At 43.3% G+C, this 20,093-nt stretch overlaps 1 protein-coding gene across 1 annotated transcript; it reads right to left on the minus strand.

Annotated features, from left to right (window-relative positions):
• Positions 1–3,196: 3,196 nt before the first annotated feature.
• LOC125550840 (F-box/WD-40 repeat-containing protein At3g52030) lies at positions 3,197–12,569 on the minus strand. Its single transcript, XM_048713945.1, has 9 exons — positions 12,220–12,569; positions 11,594–11,779; positions 11,338–11,392; positions 10,955–11,053; positions 9,890–9,993; positions 8,959–9,048; positions 8,496–8,638; positions 7,646–7,730; positions 3,197–3,773 (listed from the first exon to the last, which is right to left on the minus strand). The coding sequence occupies exons 1-9, from the start codon at positions 12,471–12,473 to the stop codon at positions 3,368–3,370; spliced, it is 1,422 nt and encodes a 473-aa protein (XP_048569902.1). The 5' UTR covers positions 12,474–12,569; the 3' UTR covers positions 3,197–3,367.
• Positions 12,570–20,093: the final 7,524 nt, after the last annotated feature.

The raw sequence follows: 20,093 nt of genomic DNA on the forward strand, positions 1-20,093 counted from the left end.
CCCCTAGCTAGGCATGATGATTTCAACGATGCTCACATAAAAGATAAATGTTGAAACATAAACAGAGCATTATGAAGAATATGACTAGCACATTTAAGTCTAACATACTTCCTATGCATAGGGATTTTGTGAGCAAATAACTTGTGGGAACAATAATCAACTAGCATAGGAAGGCCAAACAAGCATAACTTCAAAAATTTAAGCACATAGAGAGGAAACTTGATATTATTACAATTCCTACAAGCATATGTTCCTCCCTCATAATAATTTTCAGTAGCATCATGAATGAATTCAACAATATAACCAGTACCTAAAGCATTCTTTTCATGATCTACAAGCATAGAAAATTTACTACTCCCCACACAAGCAAAATTCTTCTCATGAATAATAGTGGGAGCAAACTCAACAAAATAACTATAATGTGATTGAAAATTAAGATCAAGATGACAAGTTTCATGGTTATCATTATTCTTTAAAGCATATGTGTCATCACAATAATCATCATAGATAGGAGGCATGCTTTCATCATAATAAATTTGCTCATCAAAACTTGGGGGACAAAAAATATCATCTTCATCAAACATAGCTTCCCCAAGATTGTGGCTTTGCATATCATTAGCATCATGGATATTAAAGGAATTCATACTAACAACATTGCAATCATGCTCATCATTCAAATATTTAGTGCCAAACATTTTATAGATTTCTTCTTCTAGCACTTGAGCACAATTATCCTTTCCATCATACTCACGAAAGATATTAAAAAGGTGAAGCGTATGAGACAAACTCAATTCCATTTTTTTATAGTTTTCTTTTATAAACTAAACTAGTGATAAAACAAGAAACTAAAAGACTCGATTGCAAGATCTAAAGATATACCTTCAAGCACTCACCTCCCCGGCAACGGCGCCAGAAAAGAGCTTGATGTCTACTACACAACCTTCTTCGTGTGGACGTTGTTGGGCCTCCAAGTGCAGAGGTTTGTAGGATAGTAGCAAATTTCCCTCAAGTGGATGACCTAAGGTTTATCAGTCCGTAGGAGGCGTAAGATGAAGATGGTCTCTCTCAATCAACCCTGCAACCAAATAACAAAGAGTCTTTTGTGTCCCCAACACACCCAATACAATGGTAAATTATATAGGTGCACTAGTTCGGCGAAGAGATGGTGATACAAGTGGTATATGGATAGTAGATACAGGTATTTGTAATCTGAAATTATAAAAACAGCAAGGTAACAAGTGATAAAAGTGAGCGTAAACGGTATTGCAATGCTAGGAAACAAGGCCTAGGGTTCATACTTTCGCTAGTGTAAGTCCTCTCAACAATACTAACATAATTGGATCATAAAACTATCCCTCAACATGCAACAAAGAGTCACTCCAAAGTCACTAATAGTAGAGAATGAACGAAGAGATTATGGTAGGGTACGAAACCACCTCAAAGTTATTCTTTCCAATCAATCCGTTGGACTATTCCTATAAGTGTCACAAACAGCCCTAGAGTTCGTACTAGAATAACACCTTAAGATACAAATTAACCAAAACCCTAATGTCACCTAGATATTCCAATGTCACCTCAAGTATCCGTGGGCATGATTATACGATATGCATCACACAATCTCAGATTCATCTATTCAACCAACACAAAGGACCTCAAAGAGTGCCCCAAAGTTCTACCGGAGAATCACGATGAAAACGTGTGCCAACCCCTATGCATAGGTTCATGGGCGGAACCCGCGAGTTGGTCACCAAAACATACATCAAGTGAATCACGTGATATCCCATTGTCACCACAGATATCCACGGCAAGACATACATCAAGTGTTCTCAAATCTTTAAAGACTCAATCCGATAAGATAACTTCAAAGGGGAAACTCAATTCATTACAAGAGAGTAGAGGGGGGAGAAAACATCATAGGATCCAACTATAATAGCAAAGCTCGCGATACATCAACATCGTATCACCTCAAGAACACGAGAGAGAGAGAGAGATCAAACACATAGCTACTGGTACATACCCTCAGCCCCGAGGGAGAACTACTCCCTCCTCGTCATGGAGAGCACCGGGATGATGAAGATGGCCATCGGATAAGGATTGCCCCCTCCGGCAGGGTGCCGGAACGGGTCTAGATTGGCTTTCGGTGGCTACGGAGGCTTCTGGCGGCGGAACTCCCGATCTATTGTGCTCTCGGATGTTTTTAGGGTATATGGAGATATATAGGAGGAAGAAGTACGTCGGTGGAGTTTCGGTGGCCCCACGAGGGTGGGGGCGCGCCCCCTACCTCGTGCCCACCTCGAAGCTTCCTTGGCGTAGGGTCCAAGTCTCCTGGGTCATATTCGGGAAGAAAATCACGTTCCAGAAAGGTTTATTCCGTTTAGACTCTGTTTGATATTCCGTTTATTCGAAACACTGAAATAGGCAAAAAAAATAATTCTGGGCTGGACCTCCGGTTAATAGGTGCCAATCCATAAGTCTGAAGCAAGGGCCAGGCCCCCTCCCTAGGGGGGCGAAAAAGAGGGCTTTATAAAAGCCATCTACATGAGCGCGGATGTCATCCGGACGCTGCAAGAGTGTCTCCCCATCCCAGAGCAAGGTGATGGTATTACGTCTCCTACGACCATTGGCGATGGCCTGAAAGTAGGCGGTATTGGCGTCACCCTTGAGGACCCACTTTTGGGTTCCCCGCAGTCGCCAATACGCCTCTTCGTCGGTGTAGATGACCATGAGTTGATCATCAAGATCGTAACAAAGCACCCACTCATCGGGGGCTAGTCCCACCAAGTCAGCCTGGAGGTTCAGCGCTTGGATGGAGGCGAGGTGGGCCTTCTTGCGGTCCCGTCCAAGGTTCGCGTCTCAACCCTTCATAAACTGGCGAGAGCGCTTGGCACAGAAGTGCCAGTTATCCACCGCAAAGATGGATCGGTGAGGAGCGAGCTGGGCCTCCAGCCAGCGAGCCTGGACGGCCTCGCAAAACCGTTCTAGCTTAAACAGAATGTCTCAAAGCGGAACCTAAGCGCAGTGAGCAAGCAATCATCCTGAAAAGACAGGAGCAGAGGAACGTGATCCGAGCCAATATGGGTGATGGCACGGAGGGAGGCAAGGGGAGGCAAGGGGGCATCGAAGCTCCCACTCAGGCGAGACCAAAAACTGAAGACATTGTGACTCGCTATAATTCTCCTTTCCTTCCGGAGAAAAATTCGGACATAAATATTCTTTTCCACGGCAATAGGACAATAAATCTTCGACGATACAGGTACGACGTCAACACCAAAACTATATCTTCAGGGTACTGTTACAAGCTTACTTACAGCATCTCGTTTACAAACAGCGCAAGTTCTTCTGATTTCCGATGACCAATCTAAGAACTCTACGAGCGAAATTTCCAGACGCGGATGTAGTTTTCACCGTGCGTGGTCACGATCTTCTTCATGCCCACCGACAGACCGGTGATTGGCGGGCGCAGGTGCATAGGAATGTTGTCCAGCCGGGCATCCGGAGCGATTTCACGGACCCTCTTCTTTTCGACTTGCTGCCTGGGGCCAGATTCCGCTGGGCGGACATTCTTCTGTTCAGCTTGTGGCCTGGAGCTGGACTGTGCTGGGTAGCCTGCATCCATGATGAAGCTTCGAATAGTCTCACCAGTTCTCTGGCATACCAGGCGTAGGACTCCATCAATACCACCGAGCACCAGCGTCGAAGTGTCACCAGGCAAATGATGTGCACTGTAGATGACATTTGGGCTAACTCTTGTTTCCCAGAGAGGCCTCAGGGTCCTGATCAAGATAAAAGTAACAAAAATGATGAGATCCAGTTATGATTTGCCGGACCATGACATTAGAAAATTTTCAGCAATGGGTTCCATAGAAAAATTTCAGCAATGGGTTCCGTTGCCAACATTCTTGCCCAGTAGTTAGGTTGTTAACATGCAAACAACTTCATACTTACATAATAAAATATTATGGATTATTTAAGGCATTAAACAGCTATAGATTGCCACAAGCATGAACAAAGTGCACTTGATTAAAAGAATGTAGAAATGAGCAGCTTGCTAGTTGACCTCTATACACAAATTATTCTTAGACAGGATAATTTACTACATTATCAATGGGTAGTCCTGACAATCTTCTTCACATTAAAAGAATGTGTAATCTTCCAACTTCCTTCTATTCTCTGCATGGAAGTAATCTTCTATGTTCAAGCAATCTGAATTCTAAACCACTCCTAACATCTTATGAGAAATCATTACAGGTTTCTCAGCAAGTAGCAATAGCTTCAACAGTAAACAAACATGTGTTGTTCATGCGTAAAAAGATTATCAACCGCACACAGAGACACTAATGCAAATGAACACATTTCCATTAAACTCAATAATTAGGTGAGACCATGCACTGCTCATACTCCATATCTGTTCACTCTACTTGAACTTAAAAAAATGAGAGCGAAATCAAGATAGTTGATCAGAAAAACATATTCCCCATCCAGGTACATAAGGCCTACAGGTTTGTCTTAAATCAAAACGTTTTAAGTTTGACAAGGCTAATAAAAAATCAACACACAGAGACACTAAAGCAAATGAACCTTTCCATTAAACTCAATAATTAGGTGAGACCATGCACTGCTCATACTCCATTTCTGTTCACTCTACTCAAACTTAAAAAAATGAGAGCGAAATCAGGATAGTTCATCAGAAAAACATATTCCCTCCATCCGGGTACATAAGGCCTACAGATTTGTCTCAAATCAAAACGTTTTAAGTTTGACAAGGTTAATAGAAAAGAAAATCAACATCCAGAATACCAAATAGATATACCCGGATGGATGGAGTACAGGTCATTCCTTTCTTGGGGGACAGCAATGGAACAAAACAATACTTAAAGTGCAGACAGATTGAAACGTAAATGTACATGATACGCTTTGCATATCTAGAGCCAGCAGCCTCAATTATTAAATTGTCAAGATATCTCTCTAAAAACTGTAAGGCCGACATAAGTGGTGCCCTCTCCTTGCTCCCCGCTCAAAGCATTTTCATTCGATCGATATAGGCTACGTGTTATCTGAGCCGTCCATTTGGATTGTTGGAGTAGCCTTTTTATTACTCTGGTCTGAGTCTTTCCTGTGGCTGCTACCAAGTCCAGCCTGATGATGGACCCATGAGGCAGCGACAGGGGTGACTCTCGAGCCTGTACAAAATATAATTTTGATTCCCATTGCGCCGCCTCTGTCCACACGCACCGTACCCAACCCTATCCTCATCTCCTCCTCCCCACCTTGGCTGCTGCCGCCGCACCATGCTGTGTAGCATCGCCACCCCTACGCTAGGACTCTGTTCTTACTCTGTGTCGTTTGTCTGGTCGGCCAACTTGCCGGTGGTGGCTCACCTGCCATCGTCTGGCTGTTGCACCTCGCAGGGAACAGCACGGCTGATGGGGACAGAGGCAACACGTGCAGTATGGCCCACTGGCGATTGGGGCTGTAGAGGCAGTGGGGCACTGGAGCTACAGGGCTAGTGGCGGCGCACCGATATTGACATCGAGGACAACACTGATGCAAGGCCAGATAAGGCCTGGTGCACTGGTGCAGGTGGAGAGCAGGATGTTGTAGGATGCCGAGAGAGGACAGGACAGAGAGGGCTCACCGGCAAGAAGAGAAGGACATGTCTTTTCTTGGGCCCATGAAGCAGCTGCTGCACCGTCGTGTGTAGATCCATTCTCCTAAAACTGGCATTTCCCAGTGGCTAAACTGAACCTATTTCCTCCTCTCCGGTTTGTTCGCTTTGGTGTCGCACTCGCAGCTCAGCACCCCCGCCACCCGCAGAATCCGCCGACCATGCTATTACGGCCTTGTGGCGCTGTCTTGTGGATTGACTGCTCCAGCAGTCTCCTTGTTGCCCCATTTCCTGTGAAGCTCGAACACATCCTCCCCTTACGAACAGCCACAAAGCTGAAAGGGAGGAGTGATGCGTGAGGTAGGGTGTCAGCCAGGGAAGTCCACCCTGAGGTGTTCATGTGTTTCTCGTCATCTATAAGAAAGCAGGTACCGTCTCCCCTGATTCTCCTGTTGTACTGTTTTTACTTGCTTCAAGTTCGATCAATTTGGTTGGCAATGCATGTGTGCTCTGTCTGATGCATCGGGCAGGCTCTATGGATATAGACATTGGGTTTTGATCTGACGATTTGTTTTTGGATAACTCAGATTACCTTACTCCCGGCCATGATATACCTATCTGTGAAATTAGAAGATCCCTTCAACTGATGCCACTGGGCTTGCAGTCAGATGATAGTTTTAGGGACGCAGAATTCCATTGTGGCTTTATTCATTTATAGGGGGCATTGAGGCTCAAGCTGGATGGTGTGCAGGCTTCTCTGCAAGAAGGCTAATGTGAGGCACAATCCCAATTCGTGGTACAAGGTTAATTTCTTCTTGCTTTGCTTTTGATGTGTTCTTGGCCTTGGTTGATTTGGTTTCCAACGTTTCCACCTTTGCTGGCACTTGCATTTAGACTCAACGCTTAGCTAATCTAAATAGCAAACTAAGGAGTATTTCGTGAAAGTATCATGGGCAACCTTTTGCTTAGTTTCCTAATGGAAAACGTCAATTTGAAAGTAGTGATGGGATGATTTGGTTGGAAAGCCAGTAGCCACGTGGGGAACTATGTTGTCCTATTGAAATCAATATCTAAGTTTGGCTGCAGCAAATTCAGGTGAGGAGGTTAATGACATGTGGCATGTTAAGGAAAAGGAACTGGAGCTAGAGTTGCCCAAATTTCATCCTCAAGCTGTCAATAGAAGCTATGAGATACTCTGCACCAAACCTGCTTTCCTCGCAGATATGGGAAGATGCTGGGTTCTCTTGGATCATGCCACCTGGCTGGTACCAAGAATGTCATAGTACTGCTGCTTAGATTGACCAATTTCGCACTGGATGTTTAAGTTGCAGTTTTTACTATGAGATGGAGGTGATACTATTTCCCTTTTTTGTGGGATTCAGTTATTAGAAAGATTGTCAAAGCCTTAATCAACAGTTTTGTCCTAAAGGAAGGGGGCGTTTTTATGGAGTTCAGTGTCTGAATGGAGAGAGGTGGCACATGCTTGTGCGCAAACTTCATCATTGGGTGTTTTTTTCAGATAATATGGTATAATTAGTGAGAGAAAGTATCACAGTTGTAGTCATACATGACTCATGGTACAGTTTCTATGCTTTTTTTTTCTTTTTGCCTAGAAGAGAAGATGCGCACTGCTGTTAGTATGTCAGTATGCATCTCTGTATGGAACACACATAAATGTTTTTTTTGGTACATGCTGCTTGCTGAGGCATAACCAGAGAATCAAAACACTGGCGTTAATCCAGAGGAAATTAAGCATATGAGCTTGGAGCGTGCGATAGCAGCATTTAAAAAAAATCCGGCATAGAAAAATCGGTGGGCTGTGCTTCTCATCCTTCTAAAATTTTCCAAGAAAGAAAAACCGAATATAAATTGTATCATGTGTGTGGAGCGTGCTAGTGTCGTTATAGCCTAATAAAGATTTTTGTAAGGATAAATTTTACTTGCCTCGACATTGTCAATGTTTTATATCTAGTAACCCAGCAAAGCGTGTGTTCCCCTCTAGTACAGTACTAAATTAGAACAACTACTATTGATACTGACCTTAAGTCCCAGCAATGTGCATAACCAGAAGATGAGCCCGCGAATATTAAGTGTGAATTTGCACTGAAAGACAAGCATCTTATCACTGAAATGATAAATAATGTAACAAGTTAGTTTGATGGTGATTAAAAGCACAACACAATCATATTTGCATGAATTTTTATTCACTATTTTTTCCTCAAAAGATCCAACAAGAACTAAAACTGACAGAAAGTTATAAATGCAGTTTGATTTATTGAGATGGGTTATCTTATTCTTTATATAATCAAAATTAAAGGAGCTTTTAGCATTATATTGTTCAACATCAGATTCTTTTTGCTAGGAGGAATATTAAAAAAGTTCAACAAAATAATAGGTCAATGGAGAAAAATGAACATTTATTTTGAGCAACACATTAGTTTTTGGTGTGATAGTTAGTTCTACTGTGCTCCTCTGATCCAACCTATGGAATGCTAGCGATGTTGTATAGCAGGTCGGAGCAAAATACTATGTTTGAGCTTTTCAATTACAGAACTTAATATCTCTAGTCATAAAGCTACACATCAAGTAACATATCTACATGTTGTGATGGGATAATAGAGATGTTGTACTACTACTAGTAGTTAAGGATTAGAAAAGTTCAGATGTTATCTAGACATTGCAAAAGAGGAGCAGAAGTAGCTCAAACGGCCCAAAGCATCTTAGAAGCTTCTCAACTTACTACCTGCATTATGAGCTAAGGACTAGCTAGAAGAAAGGCCAGTAAATGCTTGGCTTTTTTAGTCATGACCCGAAACCAACACCATGCCCATCACTTGTCCGGAAATGAAAATTCATCATGCTAGTAATCCAGAATTAGTTGAAAACATACCTGTTGGTGCAAAAGCTGACTTTAGAAGGCCTAACCTCTCTCCTGAGGTTTGATCTGCAATAGCTACATTTCCAAATGTAGAACCACCAACGATCAGCTGGTCATCTGTTACTGCCAAGCATGTCACCGGGGAAGGGTGAAGCCTGTATATCATATGTGAAATAGGCATCAGTACAAGGAGCATATCAAACTGGATGCACCTCTAATGATGATTACACACTTAAGTACGGTCATAATTTGACTTTCGTGATATGTTGATGATATCAGAAAAAGGTTCAAGCTTTTTTACCTTACACCAATTACCTATACTACCTAGTGCAGTTAGCAAAGAAGGGGATATGATGTTACAGAATTCCCCTGAAGTAAGGTGAAGCTCGTGCACACAAAATAACAATGAAAGAATTCAACGATTGCAGACAGCACTTCATTCACATGATATACTACTTGATTCCCTTGTGCTTACCGGTGAATGCTCGAACAACTCCTGCTGTACATGTCATATACAAAGGCTCTACCATCCTCACAACCAATTACAACCTCTGGATCGGCATAACTGCAGAAGCAAATGAAAATGAGAATATAAGTCAATCCTACTTAAAATAACAGCAAGAATGTCTAGGATAATCAAATCTTTCTCAAATAATGGTGGGGCATACACAAGCTTATGCGACACTCCTTCACTGTTAATAATAAACGATTTCCAGCATGATAAAAATAAAACTGTAGGGGAGGCCCTGACAGTAGATTTTATTGGAAAGAAAAATATGTTGCAAGGCTACATGCAAAAGAATTGTACAAAGGGGTTAGCAGCCCATCCAGCCAGAATAGGAGAGGAGCCTTAAGCTCATCTTTCATTCTGAAAGAGAGGAGTAAAAGGTTCCATGTGACATGTATCAGATGCAATCCATCTTCAATTTGGGCACCAAATCAATATGAAATCTTCTGGGGGAAAATGGTGATATAGTTTATCAAGTGTTGTGGCACCATTTAAATTTCAGATCAGAAACTTAAATTGTGTTAGAATAAGAAAAAGATCATAAGTTGCGGTGACTGAATAGAAATATTTGTCTTTTCCTTTTATCTTTGCCCAGAATATCCTAATCCTTGTTATTCTCGACATATACTGATCTGAAGTTGAGATTAGAAACAAAGGTAGAGTGAATTCGAGAAATACAACCACAAAAAAGGGGCATCTTTATGCGCATTTGTTTCACAACTCCCAAGTGACACCAGAGTGCACGATTACACTGTAAGGGTAGATCGCACCAGATATTTAGTCTTTATTCTTCAAACACCAATTCAATATTGTTTTCGTACCAGGCAACATCAATCTTGTCATTTCTGGTAAAAAAAAATAGCAAGTCATATCGAGACAGTTAAACCTGGCACCTCACCTCATGCATAACCCATGATTGAATGTGTCTCCACGAGATTGAAATATACTTCTTGGTCCACTGCGTTTCCATATGCAAACCTGGGAACTAGTTAAACCTACAATCTGCACAGAGGATTGAAATCCTTTTATGATAGGTAAAAAAGTAAGTCTGTACTCTGTTGAAATAAAGATGCGGTGTGACCGAAAAGATCATGCAAGGTTGTAACTATAACAGTTCGGTTCAATCAATCTCCATCAATAAAATATAGATGACACAAACCAGAAGCATCAACTCGGCCAGTTTCAGAGTTATGTTGACAGTCTATAATGGAACATCAAGCGCATCTATGTTTTGTGCAACCCAATGCACATAATGGGAAGAATGATGATTCAAGAAACAAACACTGACTGATTTTTCTAACAAGAACACAATCATTTCTGCGTTTAGCCTTGCCCACCATTATCATGTATGGATGGGATAGGCTTGACCACATGGCTTACCATTGTGCTAACAATTAGATGTACGAATAACAATCAACTGGGAAAAGTATCCCACAATTCTTGGGCGAAACTCACATAAACATAATAGAGTGACTTCAAGCATTGGCTATGGTCCATATGGATTACAGTACAGGTGGTCTATTTTGCAGTTCCCCTTGACATTAAGATACAACAAACCATGTTGCTAACATCATTGCAACCAGATGCTCGTATCTATATAAATAAGATGTTTAAAATGTACAGTTGATGTTTTGACCTATGAATAGGTGAGGTATCCCATCTAGGCTGCAGTCTTCTATCAGTATGTGTGTATGTTTTCTTTAGGTTAAAAGGCAGGTGCTCTGCCTTTGCATTTAAGACTGGGAAGTTACAAAAGAGTAAGTAAAAGCAAAACAAAAGGGTCCAGCCGCCTCATGGCGCTGGCTATGCAAGGCTTAAAAACCATGCCAGCAAGTGTGAAAGAATAGATAAAACTTCCAATGTTATTTTAGTAAGCACGAATGTTGGATATGTCTGTTCTCAAAACCAGAAGAGTGCAGCTGCTGATACATAAATAATAGAATTGTGTGCCAACATTGATTACCTTATTTTCATCAAAATCGAAGTCAACCAACATTTTGGAATTTGGGACATTGTACTCATTCATGTATTTGCAACTTTCAGCAGACCAAAGTCGAAGAACCTGGCAAAAACTAGTGTCAAAACGATGAGGCATTCAAGATGATACTAACTAGAAAGGTGACACAATATTCAAAGGAAACTACGAAATCGTCAGCCATGAACTATGCTAATTATCTACAGCTTCGGACTTAGGCAAGCATGATTTCCACAGCCATGTTTATGTGACAATCTGCATCTCATTGCATCAGCTGTAGGACCACTTGTCGCACCTCACAAATACAATTTGTAACTTGATATTTTACATTAATGAAGATTAAGAACACCACTATATGATGCAACATTCACCTTATCTCCCATTCCAGTTAAGACTGAACCGCTTTTCATACGGCACAAGGTCGCCCTGCAACAAGAAATAAGAAAAGAGAAAATAAGGATACTGAAGGTCTGAAGCATTGTTTGGTAAGTATAAGAAACAAAAGACTGGCCATGATAAAACAATATGAAAATATGATGAGTTGACAAATGTAACTACTTTTGCTGATACGTTATAACACTCAGAGGCATACATTTATAAGACCTATACCAGACAGCAAGTGCTTACCTCATATCATGACCAATCCACTGATGAACTTCAGCAGACCCTCTAGCGAGAGTTGATGCGTGCTCATTCATGGCAAGCGCCTCAAAATAACTTTTGACTGAAATAGTAGAACTCGAGCCTCTTGCCTGCGGATTCCTCTTGTAATATAGATCCCTCATCACATGGGCTGTGCTGATAATCGTATGCCTATCAACGAAGCAGAAAATCATATGTGCACACTTTAATCAACAGTACAGCGTGCTTCGTAATTAGGAACTTCCATAGGAAAATTGTGCATCCGGCTTGTGGGGTGAAAAATGAACGGGCAGAAATACCAGACTGAAATACAACGACTAGCACAAGAGTAGCTATTACAGAAATTGGTAGCTCACTGGTTAGGTTCTCAGATCTATCTACCATCTCGCGGAATGAAGTGGGCATCTATGATTTATCAATTCTCCTAATAAAATAAGTTCGATAATAATAATCCACTACAGATCGAGAAGTAGGTTCAGTTACAGTATAAGAAGAACATAGCACAAACCACGAAACGGACCTACTGCTGAGAGCAATCGGGAAATTAACTGAAGGGGACACGGGAAAGGGAGGGGAAGGGGAGATGAGATGATCCGCGTAGCGGGTCTGACCATGACTTGCAGACGGCGGAGCAGTGAGCGAGGTCGAAGTGGTCGTCCACGCGTGAGAAGATGGAACGGAGGGTGTCGTCGTTCAGCGACTGCCCCGTCAGCCCGTACCCGCTTCCCCCGCCACCGCCGCCGCCGCTGCGCCGCTTCGAGGGGAGACTTCCGCTCCGGCTCCGGCTGCTGCTCGCCTCCATCTCTCTCTCCCTCTCAGAAGGGCGAGCCTCCTGTCGCCGCCCGCCGGTAGTCGGCCGGTCCATACTGTAGGCCTGTAGGCCTCCTGTGTAGGGCACTGCTATGTATCGCTTGATTTGCGAGACCGAAGGAGCGCCCGCGGCCCGCCTACTACAACAGCCCGCTTGAGTGGACCGGACAAACAAACGTTTTGGGAACCACTCGTTCGATTTTAGGAAGGAAGAAAACTACGCCCAGTTTTTCTTTTTCTGTGTTTTTTTACCAGTTTCATCGGGAGGTTTTCAAAAAAAATCATTTTCATTTTCCCTGTTTTCCTTTTAATGTTTGAAAATTTTTTTTCCTTTTTTTTGCGTGTAAAAGCTTGTGTTAGAATTATGTCGAATATTATTGTACAAGGTAGGTTACAGTTGGACTTGGTTTGGACTGTGTGTAGACAGGGTAGGAGTTGTGTCCTAATAGGACACTTGTATCATAGGCCTCTCATATATATCAGGGGTAAACACACGACGTAACATATGCCAACATAATAGCACGGGCACGCGGGGAGCCAGAGACGTGTGCCGGCGCCCGGGCGGTCGGGGTGCGGTATTGTGACGGTGTCACGGGGAGGAGCGTCCGTTGTCATGCCCCGAGGATGTAACCATGATGATGAACCTCGTTAACAAATTTCGGTGTTGTGCTTGTGTGATTGCTTGGTTCTCGGATGATCAACGGTATGCCTCGGATTTATTTTAACAAGTGGTATCAGAGCAAGGTTGCAAAATCCGGCGGACGGGCATGTTGATCTAAAGGAGTTGCCGATGATATTGATCGGTGTATGGGCGCAAGATCAGAAGGATTAACTATGCAGATCAGGAAGACATCGGCGGCAAAGATTGGAAGCAATCGGAATAACGCGAAGCAGGTCAGATGCAGGCGGCGGGCGGCGGAATCGAAACAGCATGCGGCCCGGGATTCATGCACGGCAACAGTGCGCGTGGTAGCAGCTACGGTACACGGCGACATCGATCGATCTTCGATCGGAAATCACGTGGAAGCCCTAGGGGTGCGCGCAGTACAGCGGTGGTGCAGGGACGGCCAGTGCGGTTGATTGGGCTGGCAGGCCAGGGAGTGCTGCAGGCTGACCGAGGGTGGCCTGTGCGGGAGCAGCAGAGCGGCAGGCTGGCTCGTGTGCCCGAGCCAGAACCAGGCGGAGCACACGGCTGGACATGGTCCAGGTCGTTTTGAGCGGCTCACGCAAGGGTGGATGCTGCATGGACACGAGATTGGTTGGTTAAAAAAAAGTTCCCAAATAAGAGGCACATGGTACGTTGGTTGACTTTCTGGTGCAAAGAGCTAGCAAACCGAGGATATCAGATGCATGGCGTGAGCATTGCATGGCCTGTTTTGGATCAACTATTTGTTCTGCTAGGTACATGGAAAATGCTACGTGGGTCTAGATAATTGTGGCTGAAGAGTTCTTTACAAGAAGTGTGTACCCAGGCTTCTGAGACGGGAAGGCAACGTGCGTATAAGGCTTGGAGGAGTCTGGAGTGCGTCGTGACAGAAACATGTATACACAGGGCGTCAAGCAATGCACGAAGATGTGCGGGCGGACACGATGCAGGGTGGAGCATGGTTGCAGTCGGATAATTTCGGCTGGGTCGGACTAGACTGTCTGATGGACCAACATGGATGTTGGTTAAAGCAGAAGACGGCGGTGATTTCAGCGACGACGACATAGGAGCGTGATGCTGATGGTGGACGACTTCTGGGGCGTGGAAACACGTGGTGCGGGCCTGAGGGCTTGTGCGGCTTCGACAGACTATGACGCAGGGTTGATTTAAGACGGTGCACATGAGAGCTTGGAGTCGACAAGGCGCGGGAGGGTGGCACGTACAACCACCATGGAGTCATGTTGAAGGTGGAGCTGGAGTCAGACGGATGACTTCACTCTGTGCTGATGGAGGGGCTACGACGTAAGAATTCGGAGAGTCGAAACCTATTTCAGCAAGTAAAGCGAGAGACACGTGGATCAGACTGGGCGCCAGTGGTCTGATGGAGACGTGATACTCGGCATCGGTCGGTGATGATCGATGGTTTTCTGCAGTGGGGGTTTGAGGGAGTTTGGGCTAGCTACCCGGGAGACTCGACCAGGACAGCAGAGGCTCGGCGTGGTGATAGCGGCGAGGCGTGCAGTAAGCACGGGACACAGCGACAGACCAAAGCACTAATGGTGAGACATGTGGTCAGAAAAAAGTGTGTAGGGGGTGCTGAAGCAGTGTTGACGAGTACCAGATTCAAGTTGGTGATTAGGTCTATCGGTGCCGATTGATGGACAGGAGTTGACCATGAAGAATCTGAGAAAGTGGCGGAAAGTCTGAAATTGTCAAAAGCTGTGAGAGTACATGGTCGTATATTCTGTGGTGTTTAGTGCACATTGCAAAGTGCGGATCATAAGTACAGAAGGAGGCGGAGTGCTATAGCTATGGGACATGTCAAAGACTATCCGGGAAAAGGGTGAGACAACTGTGAATTTGACTCAAAGTGACACAAGGCGACGGCGAAATTTCTTCAAGTTTCAGACAGACGGTCATGAAAGAGCGGTGATGTTGAGTTCAGATAACTCTTATATGTGACACCCAATATGTGAGTTGTTTATTTTCACGCAGATTAATGATCAGTGTGTGATGGTGTTGAGCGGATACTCCGGAAGTTGGGAGCACAAAGTAGAGTAATAAGGAACTTAATTTTTTGCTCGAGTGTTGACTGTGATGAAGACGAGAAGGGACTACAGTTGCAGGTGGAGTCACATGGAGTCTGGGAGTAGCAGCGGTGCTCATGGTGTATCTCAAGTCCAATGTACATGAAGGTTCGACGCACGGACGAATTCAAGGTGGTGGATAATATTCGCCAAGGTGGAGTTTGTTAGAATTATATCGAATATTATTGTACAATGTAGGTTACAGTTGGACTTGGTTTGGATTGTGTGTAGACAGGGTAGGAGTTGTGTCCTAATAGGACACTTGTATCCTAGGCCTCTCATATATATCAGGGGTAGACACACGATGTAACCTATGCCAACATAATAGCATGGGCACGCGAGGGAGCCAGCGACGTGTGCCGGCGTCCGGACGGCTGGGGTGTGGTATTGTGACGGTGTCACGGAGAGGAGCGCCCGTAGTCAGGCCCTGGGGATGTAACCATGATGATGAACCTTGTTAACAAATTTTGATGTTATATTTATGTGATTGCTTGGTTTTCGGATGATCAATGATATGCCTTGAATTTATTCTAACAACTTGTATTATTCAATCAAAATCAGGATTACAATCAACTCTGCTAAGACCAAGCGCTCCTGGTGGACCAGAGCCCAACCACACTACAGTTTTCTTTTCGGTTCTAGCAAAGTATGCCAAATAATCTACTACAGCATTTTGGCTACGCTTAATACAAGTAATACAAGTTTTACGTAGAGACATCATATATTTAATCTCTGACACTAATGAAGCGAACACCGACCTATCATGGTCAACATCCTTTAGTAGATTCACCACTGATATTGAGTCCATCTCCAAAAAAATTGATTGATCTGAATGTTGAAGAGACAAAGAAAGCCCTTCCATACAAGCATACAGTTCCGCTTCCATAACATCCCTACAAGAGAAAAGGATTCTGCAGGATGAGAAAATTATATTTCATGTATCATCTCGAAGTATCATCCCCGCTCCCGCACTTCCATCAGCCGACCAGGATCCATCCGTATTCAGTTTGGCCCAATTCTAAGGCGGAGCAATCCACTTACATGAGTTCTCATCCTTCTTCAGAGATTTCTTTGGAGTTTCAACATAATCCAACGCAGCAGGCCCTTTTCCTTTGATTGGATCGCAGATAAAATCTTGTTAATGCTCATCATAGAATTTAAGTAACTTGACAGGAAATTTTTAGAAACTTCGAGGGGCGGAACTGGTTTCAAGTGGACCACTTCATTCCTAACATGCCAACAACGCCATAGTGTGAACAGTAGCATACAACGTACATTTTCAGACAAAGGTTGCAACGCATGCAGCAGCCATTCAGGACCATTGTGTTGTACATCTCCCAGATTTGGCAACGGCCAAATAGTACTCATGCAGTTCCACAGATTAACTGAATTTTGGCATCTACACAACGCATGGAAGGTGTGCTCCGGCTCTCTCTGGCAGACCGGACACAAGTCTGATTCCTCCAAACATCTCTTCCTCTTATTAGGCCATGTTGGGAGGGAGTTAGTGGCCACACGCCATGCAAAAAATTTAACAGCCGGGGGTACATTTGTTTTCCATATAAAATCCCAACACTTCCTTGTACCATTAGGAGAAGAACTTGATGCTGATTCAGACGACCTGACAGAATCATCAAAAGCAAAATTATAGGCCGACCGTACCGAGAAAGATCCTAGACGCCCCGGACCCCAAGCAATAGTATCATCCTGCTGCCTTGGTGAAGCCCTGATTTTCAAGATCTCCTCAACGTCACAAGGGTAGAAGTACGTCTCCAACAGATTTACCTTCCAAGAACCATTAGGATTTAGCAAGTCAGAAACAAATCGGAACCTGCACACGCCTCGTTTTTTATTTCTTTTTAGAAAATTTTGGTGTTTTCCATGAAAAAAGGAGTGAACTTTTTTTATCTGACATAACATGTTTTCTAAGGACTATGATAATTGCCAACCGTTTGGTACTGTAGTTTGCAACAGATCCAAACAATTCCACCTAACTAGTCCGAGACACGTTCGATTGATCACCCTTCGATCCTTTTCCCATCGCACGAGCGATACTTTTTCTGCTTCTTGTTAGGATCCCACATCCCATATTTCTGATTTTTATTCAGAAACAAAAGCAGAGTAAAACGAGAAAAGTAGAACGCAGAATTTGAGGCTTATGGGACTCAAACCTAGTATGCGCACACAAACACGCCATCATGAACACCCGACGTCGAACACGGTACGCAAGACACATTGCCGGAGGAGCCTCGTCGGGAACACGATACACAAGACACGTTGGCGAGGTCTTTTCAGGACCCGAAACCCCGCACGTCCGGAAGTGACTCCGTCAGCACGCGCGATGGCTATGGGTTGTCTTAGGTCGACCTGATCGCCTCTATGACCTCGTGGATCACTGCCCTCCAACAAAATGGACCAAAGATTTAAACCTTCGACCTAACTTGATTATAATTTTCACTCTTTTCCTTCATCATCTTTCCCGCACTTTCTACAATGAAAGCTTGCACCTCATTCTTGTTTTGAGTACTTTCTTTGGGAACCAATGTCATGTTCTTTTTTTCAACTCTTGTGCACCAAGATTTTGCAGTTTCTTCTTTCGCGAAAATGATAAACCGAGTGGGCGGCTCCCGTGTGGTTTTGTTTCAACTTTGAAGCAATGATGATTCTTTTTTTGACCTTATACTCTCTCAACTTCTTCTCTCATATTTAGCACTTGATTGACTCATCTTATTGTTTTTAGTAGCCAATGTCAATACTTTAATTGGCTCTTTACTATTTGAAATCAAATCTGAAGCGACACGCTTACGACCATCTTTTTGACGCAACACACTTGGTTGACCACCTCATTCTTTTCCGTGTGCTCCGGACCGATCCTTTTTTAGCGAAACGGTATTTGACACATGATTTTTCATCAAATGTTGATATTCTTGGAGTTACATGATCTTTCATGAGATGGTTGAAAATAAGATGGATAATGTGTTCTCGAATCATACTTGTCCCGTGATAGATAATTCATGTGAGCATAGGGAGAGGTATCACAACATTGACATTGGCGCGGCCCAAAATAAGAATATGAAAATGATGCATTAAAGTTCTCCCATTGCCAATACCGGCCTTCAATATTGCGCCTAGGGGGTGATCTTGATTTCTTTGCATGATAGCCAATAAGTATCTAATAACTCAACAAAGTGAATTGTGATTCCTTGTCTTTGTGCTTATTTAGGCTTATTGTTGCCAACTTTGGCCTGTTCGCCATGGATCAAATCCTGCGTAGACCATTTTTTTCTTTCACACAAGGGGACGCGTGACTATTTCCAAAAAAATACCGCTCAACATTGAAATATTGCGCGTGCAATACTACCCCCGCGGTAAAGTCACCCGTCGTGCAAATGGAAACAAAACCGTGTGTTCGTCGCGCAGAAGGAAACAAATCCCGCATCCGCGTCAACATTTTGTCGCTCGATTGCGAGCATGAGATGATGATCCGATGGATTTTGAGTCGTTCGGTACTTATGCGAAAAAGATGTGGTGTGGCAGTTAGATTTCTCGTTTCAAATTTGCAATAAACTTCTCATGATTTTTTTGAATGTGTGAAATGTTTGTTAAAGTGTTATGAATGATTTTCAAAGTGGTACAACTGATATGTTATGAACAGTTTTTAAAAATGTGCAGACATATTTTTATATTTGCATGGACATTTTTTCAAATGTTTCAACTTTTTTTGAGTGGGTGTTCTTTTAGTGTTGTGTAACATCCCAATTTTCAATTTGGGTGTTATACATAGGTCATCATATGCATATCATATTTCATTTGCATTTTGTTGGGGATCCTAGAAATCCTAAGCAACTCAAGGATCCAAGGAGAGAGTTGGAGATTTCATTTATTTTCATATTTGAATTTTCTCAAATTTGAAAAGATGATCAATTTGATTTTAATATTTTTCTCTCCAAAATATTTCCAATATTAAAAATAAAAGAGAGAAGATAATATGAATTCTTCGAAAAGAGAGGAATATTGGAGGAGAAATTTTAAAATCAAATTTATATTTTATTCGGATTTTATTTGCTATTTTATTTGAATTAGAAAAATATGCATTTTTGAAAATTGCATTTTTAGACCAGAAAAATGTTCACTTTGTTCTAAATATTAGATTTAGACGATGAAAATTGTTTCTGGTATTTTTAGAAAAAAATTATATTTTATTAGAATTTTATTTGGGCAGAATTCTTTTAAAATAAAAATCTTTTCCCGCCCGACTGGGCCGAAGCCCACCTGCGCGCCCTCCCGCAAGGCGAAGCCCCCCCTCGCCCTTATAAGCGCCCGCCCAGTCGCCTCCTCCTCCTATCCCGAGCCGCCGCAGCCACCGCCGCCGAGCCGCACCACCACCGCCGTTGCCGCCCGGCGTCGCTGCCTTGTTGCCGCCGCTACTCTCCGCTGTCGCTAGCGCCGCCGCCGCCCGCTGCCGAAGCCCTGCGCCGTCGACGCCGGAGCGGCCGCCGCCCACGAGTTTTTTTAAGAACCGGTAAAGACCGAACCATCGCCCAGTTTTTTTTGGTTTTTTCGTTAGATCGGTTTAGTTCGGGTTTTTTCAAGTTCGCTAATTAGTGAGTGTTCGTTCGAACGTCTCTATTAGTGAACGTATTCGCTCGTTTGACCCCTGATAGCAAACGTTCGTTCGATAGCCTTTTTTCGGCCAGGGACCTATCCACGATTATTTTCATCACAAATTAGCCCCTGATCTTCAAACCTTCATAACTTTTTACTCGCTCGTCCAAATCCAGTGAAACTAATGCCAAAATCTTCGTCTCGAACCCCTCTTTCCGGATAACCAACTTGAACATAGTTTTGACAATTTAAAATGTGGTTGCAAGTAGATTTGAATTCGAACTTATTTTGATCGTAGTTTGAGTTTTGTAGCTCCGATTTGGTTGTTTCTTTTTGC

This window comes from Triticum urartu, chromosome 4 (genome assembly GCF_003073215.2).
Source record: "Triticum urartu cultivar G1812 chromosome 4, Tu2.1, whole genome shotgun sequence".
In the NCBI taxonomy this organism is placed as follows: domain Eukaryota; kingdom Viridiplantae; phylum Streptophyta; class Magnoliopsida; order Poales; family Poaceae; genus Triticum; species Triticum urartu.

Coding starts and splice junctions, on each gene's coding strand:
- LOC125550840 (XM_048713945.1), bottom strand. CDS start 12,473: ATGGACCGGCCGACTACCGGCGGGCGGCGACAGGAGGCTCGCCCTTCT. Junction 11,780..12,219: donor TCCGCCGTCTGCAAGTCATG/GTCAGACCCGCT, acceptor CTTCGTTGATAG/GCATACGATTATCAGCACAG. Junction 8,639..8,958: donor AGTTGTTCGAGCATTCACCG/GTAAGCACAAGG, acceptor TATGATATACAG/GCTTCACCCTTCCCCGGTGA.